At 38.4% G+C, this 10941-nt stretch overlaps 1 protein-coding gene across 1 annotated transcript; it reads left to right on the top strand.

Annotated features, from left to right (window-relative positions):
- The first annotated feature begins 208 nt into the window (after nucleotides 1–208).
- DEFB126 (defensin beta 126) lies at nucleotides 209–3982 on the top strand. The gene is given in 4 exon segments (XM_027620881.1): nucleotides 209–266; nucleotides 3586–3817; nucleotides 3819–3846; nucleotides 3848–3982. Coding segments are annotated over 4 exon segments (453 nt in total).
- The last annotated feature ends 6959 nt before the right edge of the window (nucleotides 3983–10941 follow it).

Here is a 10941-nt window from a genome sequence, read left to right as displayed (position 1 = left end):
TGCCTAGAATAGGGCTCTTGAATAGTGACGCCTCAATTAGAGAGGCTGGTCAATGGACTGAAGTTGTTTGGCACAGTATCCTATATCCTACTGGTCTGCTGGTTGAGCCCAACCCTGTCTAGGGAGGACAATAAAGACCTGTGTGCAGTCACACTGAATAAAGAGTTCTGGACTCCACAGAACCCACTGCCTACGTGTTTCAGGAGCCATGAAGTCCCTATTGTTCACTCTTGCAAGCTTCATGCTCCTGGCCCAATTGGTTTCAGGTAAACAGAATCTTGTGGGAAAAAATCTAGCCCAGAACAGGGTCCTGGAAATGGAATCCCTATTAGCAAACATCCATGGGAGTAAGGGTAGGGTTTTCGCTGGTAGGGGGTGCTAAGGTATGCCCTACTTCAGAACATCTCTATTATAAGAGGCCTTTTACAACAGCGCAGTGTCTATGGTTGGCAGTTAAGGAGAATAATGAGACTCCAAATGCAGAGATGGTCTTGTTGTTCCAAACCCCCCCTCTATCCTATCACTCAGGGCCAGCTCAGGCCAGCCCTGCCTCACTTCACTTTGTATGGCACCAAGTATTACTCTTGAAGTAACAATTCTCCAATATTACTTCTTCCAATTTTCTTGGTCTTACAGAGAAGGTCATCCCATTTTTTTTATTCTTGGATGTGATTAACAGGACAAGAAAGGCTGTTTCTAAATATCTATAGGACTGCAAGTTGGAAAAGGAAAGAAACATATTCTGAGTGAACATGGGGAAAAGATTGAAGACTGTTGGAAATTCTATGTCAGATTTCAGCTCTATGTGTATAGCATTTCTTCCTTTTAATTAATTATATAGCTTATATTTACAAAATTAAGACAAGAACACTGGGGACATTTTAGAAATAAAGAAATTGGCCACCATTCCATCACTGCTCACATTTTTTTAAAAAGTTGTTACCAACTGATACATGAGTTTATAATCTGCCCTTTTTTAACTTAAGTCTGTAGCAGGTAAACTTTCATTCCTAATGCCTTAGTTACTTCTAAATATTTTTATTGATTTATTAGAAGCACAAAATTTTCATTTTCATGTTGCCAACTCTATTGGCATTTCCTTTGCATTCTTCCATTAGCTTAGAAAGTTCTCTATGTTGAGGATAGTTTGTGCACCATGCTTACTGTGTTGTTTTATTTTTATTTTTATTCCAGTATAGTTAACATACAGTGTTATATTAGGTTCAGGCATACAATACAGTGGATGAACAATTCTATATATTGCTTGGTGCTCATCATAATTGTACCCTTTAATCTCCATCACCTATTTCACCCATCCCACTACCCCCACCTCCCCCCTGGTAACCATTAGTTTGTTCTCTATAGTTAAGAGTCTGTCTTTTGGTTTGTCTCTCTCTTTTTTCCCTTCGTTCATTTGTTTTGTTTCTTAGATTCCATATATGAGTGAGATCATACGGTATTTATCTTTATCTGACTGGCTCATTTCAATTAGCACTGTGTTCTCTAGATACATCCATGTTTTCTAATGGCACAAAGTGAAGAACTAACTTTTTGAGGTAGAATTTCCTAACAGAGAATTGTATTACTCTATAGCCTGCCTCTAGAGAAAGTATTTTAGGTTCTCTAGAATTTACAGAACTGTTCAAAAATAACAGTAGGAAGGCTACCTCAGAAGATGTTCAGATCTATTGCATCCTTGAAATTCTATGAGTTTAGATTGCTGATTTTGCTCTCTGTCTCTGGGACATTGATGATATACACCACATACTTGCATGGTGTCCTCTTTCTAAATCAAAGGACCTGAGAAAACTCCTCACTTCCCTTTCTAGACACCCACAAGCAATTCAGGATTATTCTGCAACATTATCCAAGGCTAACCCAAGATCTCTCTAGATTAGAGAGATGCAAGCCTTAGAAAGGACATTTGGAAGGAAGCATCAACAAAACAGCAGGGCTCAAAGTAGATCAGAATGAAAAGGAGGGAAACTTGATCTGAGGTTTCCATCCACTTGTCCCAGCCGGAAAAAGCAGGAGAAAAACATTTGAATGTTATCTCCATGGAGATATTTGGGATGGAGAGAAAGAAGACCATGGAGAGAAGGGCTAGAGAGATAGTTTAAGGTCAAAGACCACTGTGGAGACTCCTTACAGACACAAAAGAATAGAAAAGATAAAGTAAGAAAAATCATGCAAACAAAGAAGTCAAGCAATCTTTTCCTGTCTCAGAAATAGCAGGTTCCTCCCACACTCTTAGCTTTCACATATGCTATTACTTCTTCTTTGAACACTCTTTTAGATCTTCACATAGCGGGACCCCTTTCATCCATCCTTCTGTCTAGGCTTGAACAACATTTCCTAAGGGATAATTTCCTCAACAACCCCAGGCAGAATCCTGATTTTAGGAGTGAGAGGCCCATTCATATAGCCCTACATCTATATATGTAATTGCATGTACATAAACATTATGTATGTAAAAATCTCATTTAATCCTTGGAGGAGAATTAAACAGCTGATAGAGGATAACAGTGGTGGTAATAGTCAGAAATCAAAAATGACTGTTCCATTTGCTTACTCTCTACTACATTCCATTATATTTTTTAATTTGCTGCACTTATCACAATCTGCAGTTATTTTGTTTATTCATTTACATATTTATTTTCTTCCCACTACCTCCTCCCCCATAAGCTTCTCAGATCTTGTCTTCCTGTTCATTGTTTCATTCCCATCATTCTTGCAGGGTTCTTAACATAGTAGGCACCCATTATATATGTGTTGATTCAATGGGAAATGAGTTGAACAACACAGATCCCAGTAAGAAAGAGTTCTAACATCTCTTCAGGGCCTTCTATGTGTTATACCATGTGATAAGAAAATTTTTTATGTATGTATATAATATGTAGGCACACCTTGCAGAATGGCTCCCTGATAAATATATTCCTAGTAGAATGGCTTTTGAGTTATTACCAAAAAGTTGTAGATTGTATTTATATCTCAATATTATAGATACATAGATATTCATGTATATATGAGAAGTTATATTACATTTAATAAGACAATCTATAAGACAAATCCAGTTACATTTCACATACAATTTGTAGGACCTCACAAACTTGTAAAGATATTTTGAAAATCTCACCAAGTGTCAACAAAAGCCAGTGAATTTGTGTGACAGTAAGAAGCATTACAGTGATGATTTGAGCATTTCATATTTTAAAATGATCATTTTTTTTTTTAGTTTTCTTTAGGTGGTTTATTGTGTTTTAGTTACATTTTATGAAATTGGTTAGGGCTTTTGTACTTACTAGAAATAATGTGTTATATATATTTTCCCATTAAAACAATGGGGAATAGATACCTGGTAAGTGTTTATATCCCAAATTTCAATTTCAGAAAGGCTCATACATACATCAAAATTTTATGTGTGTACATTTTTATAAAATCTCAGAGCAGGTCCGAGGACTAGGAAAAATATAACAATGCCACTGGTAAGGGACTTGAATGATCAGTGTTCAAAAAACTATTGTTATTTCTACCTTTTTGTGATAGGTCTCTGGTTTAAATAATCTATATAATTCCTTTATGCAGGTAGTTGGTATGTGAAAAAGTGTGCAAACAAAATTGGAAATTGCAGGTCGACATGCAGAGTGGGAGAGGCGGCGATACAGCCTGCTACTGGGATATGCCCCAAAGAAAAAATGTGCTGCATCCTGTCTGGCAAAGAGTTTAATTCTGTTGTCTGCGGGGAAAACTCAAAGATGACAACCACGGCACATGCTTCAGAAGTTTCAATGAGTACCACTAACTGAACATTCCCACCTGTCTCCTGACCTAGGATCCCTGCTTCATTAAAGCAAAGGGCTTTACTCTGGCGTCACTCTCCTCGATACACCCTCTTCCCCTGTCCCTCCACGGAACAATGTCTGGAAGGGCATCATATTTCCTTAGCACCAGCAGTGCCAGGGAAGAGATGCAAATAAGGTAGAGGTCAGACACAAGTGAGGCTTGGTCCAAAACACCCACTAGGGACTGATGGTTGGAAGTGATGTCATCATTGAAGACAGTTCCCAGCCTGCATGCTCACAATCTGCCATAGCAGTGATTATCAAGTGTTAAAGCACATCAGAAACACCTGGAGAGACTGTTAAAACAGATTTCTGGGCCTCATCCCCAATTTCTGATTCTGTGGTAGAGCCTGAGGAATTAGCATTACTCACAAATTCCAAGTGATGCCAATGTTTCTGGTCCACAGACCACACTTTGAGAAACAATGGCCCATAATATGGAATCTAAAGGCCTCTTCCTATAGATTGAGGGTGAAATCATACATATTTTTGAAGAGGTTACTGATACAAAATCATTCTTACAGAGCACTTAGGTAATCATTTTCTTATTAGATTTCCTATAACAACCTCAGAATGTAGGTATTGTGACTTCACTTCGGAGAAGAAGAAACTTGATGTATAAGTATTAGAACTGGAACAGATTTAATTGAACACTAAAAGCATTCTGTCACTATACCTTGAAGTTGTCCTATTTTCTCCTCAATCACAGACTCCAACATAGATAGGATGGTAGAATAAGATCCCTATAATGTGACATGAATACAGGGATAGACACTTTAAGCTTAAGGATTTTTCCCTTAAGAACTCCACATGCACAGGGGCACATGGGTGGCTCAGTCGTTAAGTGTCTGCCTTTGGCTCGGGTCATGATCCCAGGGTCCTGGGATCGAGCCCCACATCGGGCTCCCTGCTCAGCGGGAAGTCTGCTTCTCCCTCTCCCACTCCCCCTGCTTATGTTCCCTCTCTCGCTGTGTCTCTCCTCTGTCAGACAAATAAATAGAATCTTAGAAAGAAAATAAAAAGAACTCCACGTGCACAAGTAAGAGAATATGACCAGGGGCGTCACAGTCATCCACCCATGCCCCAGGACCACTTCCTTGATACTTAGACTGGGAGAATAGGAAATGCAGTTGCCTTCACTGGCTTTGTTTGTCTGTCAGTCCGTTTGTTCACCTATGAGGTGATAGGGTTGGACTGAATTTCTTTCTCCTTACCTTTTGCATGCTGATATCCTTCTGATTCTAAAAATATGAGCTTAGGTTATGCCTAGTTGGGTCAATTTCACCTTTCACCTTATAAGAGGCCAAAGATTTAATGTGGAGAACTAAAAGTGGGACAAAACATTGGTTGAAGAGTTATCACACTGTAAACACAAGTCCATGAGTGCTGTCATGGTACCCTTTTCCAACTTCACTTGATCCCACATTCCATTACTAATAGGTCTATGTGAATCTTCCACCTGTAATATGTATCACGACTTCTATCTCCACTGCTGGAGTAAAGACTGAGCTCTCAAGACTTGCCTTGGGATTATTGCAAGAGTCTTCCTGTTGATTGCTATGCATTTCTTCTGCACATAGACTCATACATCCTCTACACTGATAGCCAGTCATTTTTCTGACACAAATCTAAACAGCAAGCTCTCCTCTGGCATCACTGCACACAGATTCCTAGCCAACATTTCAGTCCAGGCTTCACTGTTCTTCATGTTCAGATCCTAGATTACATTTCCAGTTTTATCTCCTCTCACTCCCCCAAGGGCCATCCCACACAAATCAAATGCGATTGATTTGAACTTACTGGTTTGCTTCTGGATTTGAGTTTTTATACATACTCTTCTCTCTCCACTTACCCCTGAGCAGGAAAATCTTTATTCTCATCCAGAGAATTCATAACCACATTGCTCCACCCAAAACACAACTACGTCACATCTTGTTCTCCTTTATTGTGGCTTATACGGAATTTGTCATCATGTCACATCATGCTCTATGTGTCTGCTTGTATGTCTTCTCCTCTAACTAGATTTTGAAATTTTATTCAAGGAGGGGAACCTTTTTCTATTTCTCTCTCCTCTTGTCCCGTAACTAGATTCTATATTAGAATTTGTTGAATAAGTAAAGAGGGTTCTTGATAGCCTTGACGACTTTTGGATGTTACTGAAATTTCACCTTTATTTATTCTAGATCTTCTCCAGAAGACTGGCCTCTGCCTCCTCAAACAGATACATCTATGATCTATGATATAATCTAGCAGAGGAGATTTGAGGGGTGGGTCATCACAAACTAGCAGGACATCATTGCCTTTTACTCCCATAGCTCTCATTGTAGGCAGAACTCGTGAACTCACACAGGAAGGGGGATGGACAGAGGCAGGTCACTTCAGCAGAGGAGGGCAGTAGAAAAAAACATGAGCTTTACAGTCAGACATCTATGAGGTCATTCATGGTCCCCCCATCTATTCATCTGTTCAGTCTGTAGACAATTGATTTCCCACCTTCAAGCCTAAGTTTATGAAGTTGAAGAACAGAGAAGACATTTAGTCCCTCTCAGAGCACTTTGAAGGTTGCCAGAGGAGTAGATTCAAATTTACCTACAACATAGGGACTTAGCCATAGCAGGTTGCTGATTCCTGGGTGAAGAGAAGAAAGGCACATTTCCCGAGGGCCCTGCCCACTAGACCATGGCTGCTCTGCATGGGTATGGTGATTAGAAGACATGTTTCACCTGGGGGTAAGCTCATTACAATGCAGAGAAGGCTGTGACAGAGGTTAGGAACATAAGATCTCACTTGAACAGCCAGATGGGATTTTAAAGGCTCCTGATAGAACTCACTGTGCTTTCCCCTCACTAATCACCTTGATCACTATGATTGAAAACATCTGAGAGCTATGATCACTGTGATTACAGATGAGGAATACCATTTTAGTGCTGCAGCCTGAAACTTTACCCTCCTGTCCTTTTCCCTTGCATCCGTTCCTCCTTCATCCCATGCTTGAACTTAGGTGGCAAATAACCTTTCTCTGCTTTGTGGTTTTGGGGAGAAAAGGAACCTTCATTGTATGAGACTCGCAATGTGCCAAGCACATTGATGCACAGTGTCATTAAATAAAAGCCTTATATAATAATTATGATAACATGATTAAAGCTGAGGAAACTGGAGCAAAACATATCTAATATTATATCTAGGTTTGCTCCTTACTGCTTTTACTCATCACATGGCCTCTTCCTCAATTCTTTCACTGGTATGTTTCACATACACCTACATCCTAGACTCACTCTAAAACTTAAAATAGGTAAGGCATAAAGAAGAGTTTCTGGCATGTATAAAACTCTATGACATGTATACTATACTTAGTGAGATATAAGCTTCTCCCATTTAAAAATGAAAACTCTGAGTTCATGGAGGAAGAGGATCTTGCACCAACACAGACAGTCACATATCAAAGGCAGTTCCACTACTTCCAATGCCACAACCCATCTGTAACCCATCTCATTCTAAACTGGAAGATATCCTCAAAGCTGATTTCTACCTCTTAAGCTTGTCATTTTGCATAGCCATTGAGTCCTCAAGAATGAGGTCTGCAGTCCATGCAGAATAATCTGGATTCCAGAAGGAAAAGAGAGAAAGAAGGGCACAGAAGTTCATTTAAAGAAATCATAGGTGAGAACTTCCCAAATATGGGGAGAGACTTGGACATCCAAGTTTACAAAGCTAACAGATCAATCACCCTATCATCTGACTGGAGAAACTTTCTCCAAGATACATTATAATGAAACTACTAAAATCAAAGATAAAGAAAGAATCCTAAAGGCAGCCAGTGAATGAAGATTGTAACCTACAAAGGAAACCCCACCAGGCTGTCAGCAGATTTCTCAGCAGAAACCCTCAGGAGACAGCAGAGTGACATATGACAAGTGATTTAAAATTGCCAGCCAAGAATACTCTATCTGGCAAAGTGTTCTTGAGATATGAAGTATAAATAAAGACTTTCCCAGACAAGCAAAAGCTGAGGGAGTTCATCACCACTAGACCTGCTTTGCAAGAAATGCTGATAGGAGTTTGAGCTGAAATGAAAAGATGCTAATCAGTGACATGACAACATATGAAAGTACACAACACACTGCTAAAGGTGGAAAATATTAGTCAGATATAGAAAACTCTAATTTTATAATAGTAAAGTATATAATATAAAGGTTAATGGAAAAGAGTATTAAAAATAATTATAGCTACTATAATTTGTTAATAAATTCACAGCCTTATAAAGAGGTAAATTGTGTCTCTTCAACAAATGGTGTTGGGAAAACTGAGCAGCGACATGCAGAAGAATGAAACTGGACCACTTTCTTACACCAAACACAAGAATAAATTCAAAATCGATAAAAGACCTAAATGTGAGACAGGAAACCATCAAAATCCTAGAGGAGAACACAGGCAGAAACCTCTTTGACCTTGGCCATAGCAACTTTTTACTAAACATGTCACCAGAAACAAAAGCAAAAATGAACTACTGGTACCTCATCAAGATTAAAAAGTCTCTTCACAGTGACAGAAACAATCAACAAAACTAAAAGACAGCCTATGGAATGAGAGAATATATTTGCAAACAACATATCTGATAAAGGTTTAGTATCCAAAATCTATAAAGAACTTACCAAACTCAACACCCAAAAAACAAATAATCCAGTTAAAAAATGGGCAGAAGACATGAATAGACAATTTTCCAAAAAAGAAATCCAGATGGCTAACAGACACATGAAAAGATGCTCAACATCACTCATCATTAGGGAAATACAAATAAAAAACACGATGTGATATCACCTTACACCTGTCAGAATGACTAAAATTAACAACACAGGAAACAACAGGTGTTGGCAAGGATGCAGAGAAAGGGGAACCCTCTTGCAGTGTTGGTGGGAATGCAAACTGGTGCAGCCGTGCCAGAGCAGTTCCTCAAAAAACTAAAAATAGAACTACCCTATGATCCAGCAATTGTACTACTAGGTATTTACCCAAAGGATACAAAAATACTGATTTGAAGGGGTACATGCACCCCAATATTTACAGCAGCATTATCAACAATAGCCAAACTATGGAGAGAGCCCAGGTGTCCATCTACTGATGAATGGATGAAGACGATGTGGTGTGTGTGTGTATATTCCATCATATATATATATGATGGAATTTTACTCAGCCATCAAAAAGAATGAAATCTTGGGGCACCTGGGTGGCTCAGTCATTAAGCGTCTGCCTTCAGCTCAGGTCATGATCCCAGGGTCCTGGGATCGAGCCCCGCATCGGGCTTCCTGCTCGGCTGGAAGCCTGCTTCTCCCTCTCCCACTCCCCCTGCTTGTGTTCCTTCTTTCACTGTGGTCTCTCTCTGTCAAATAAATAAATAAAAATCTTTTAAAAAAATTTAAAAAAAAAGAATGAAATCTTGCCATTTACAATGACGTGGATGGAGCTACAGTGTATTATGCTAAGTGAAATAAGCCAGTCAGAGAAAGACAAATACCATTATGATCTCACTCATATATGGAATTTAAGAAACAAAACAGATGAACATATGGGTGGAAAGGAGGGAAATAAACCATAAGAAACTCTTAATGATAGAGAACAAACTGAGGGCTGATGGGGGGGATGGGCTAGATGGGTGATGGGTATTAAAAAGGGCACTTGTTGTAGATAAGCATTCTACTCCTGAAAGCAATATTGCACTGTGTGTTAACTAACTAAAATTTAAATAAAAATTTTAAAAAGAGGTAAATTGTGACATCAGAAATATAAAAGGGGAGGAGAAGAGCCTTTATATATCAACAATTACTCTAAAATAAATGCATTGAATTCCCCAATCAAAGGCACAGAGTGGCTGGGTAGACTAAAAAACAACAACAGAATTGTCAGAGATGATAGAATTGGGGAGATATTGTACGAGCACAAACTTACTAGTGCAACTAATAGATAAATAAATCCTGGAGATCTAATGCTCAGTATTGTGATTATAGACAACTATATTGTATTATGGATATCAAACTTTCTAAGAGACTACATCTTAATTATTTCCACCACAAAAAAGGAATGATAATTATGTGATGTGATAGAGGTGCTAGCTGATGCTACAGTAGCAATCATATTGAAATATATAAATGTGTTAATCAACATGTTGTATGCCTTAATCTTACACAATGCTATATGTCAAATGTCAAGTTAAAATGAAATAATAAAAACATTAACCATCCAATTAGAAAATAGGGAAAAGACATGAAGAGATAACTCACCAAAGAGGATACACAAATGGAAAATAAGCACATGAAAACATATTCAACATTGCTAGCAAATAAGAAAATGTAAATTAAGATCAATATGAATTAGCATTACATACCTATCAAAACACAAAAATATAGTAACAACCCAGAATATTAGCAAGGATAAGGAAATACTGGATCTTTCATACATTGCTAGTGGTGATGTAAAATGGTATAGCCACTCTGGAACCTAGTAGGGCAGCTTCTCAAAATAACTAAATATACGTGTACTACACAACCCAGAAATTTACCTCCTAGGCATTTACCCAGAGAAATGAGCACATGTCCATGCAAAACCTGCCCACGATTGTTCATGGCAGTTTTATATGTCATAGCCAAGAACTGGAAATAATAAAAATATCCATAATAGGTGACTGTTTAAACAATATACATCCATACCAAGATTACTACTTAGCACTTAGGAATAAAAAAGGTACAAACTACTGATACATGCAACAACTTGGATGAATCTCAAGGACATTGTGCTGAGTGAAAAAAGAAAAAAGCCAGTCTCAAAAAGTCACATATTGTAGGATGCCCTTTATATAAAAGCCTGAAATGAATATACCTTAGATTTTCTGTATTTGATTTACATGAGGCACATGTCTATGTCTCTTTACTTGTTGTCACCTCCAGGGCCAATATCACCTATTACCAGGTTAACTTGCCTGGGGATAGGGATGGAGGAGAGAAAAGGCAAGTGTGACTATAAAGGGGTAGCCTAGGAGGTCTTTGCAGTGAGGGAATAGTTCTATATATTGATTGTAGTGGTGCTTACCAAATGAAAACATAAGACA

Source organism: Zalophus californianus, chromosome 8 (genome assembly GCF_009762305.2).
Source record: "Zalophus californianus isolate mZalCal1 chromosome 8, mZalCal1.pri.v2, whole genome shotgun sequence".
Classification (NCBI taxonomy): domain Eukaryota; kingdom Metazoa; phylum Chordata; class Mammalia; order Carnivora; family Otariidae; genus Zalophus; species Zalophus californianus.
This window is presented reverse-complemented; position numbering and strand designations above follow the sequence as displayed.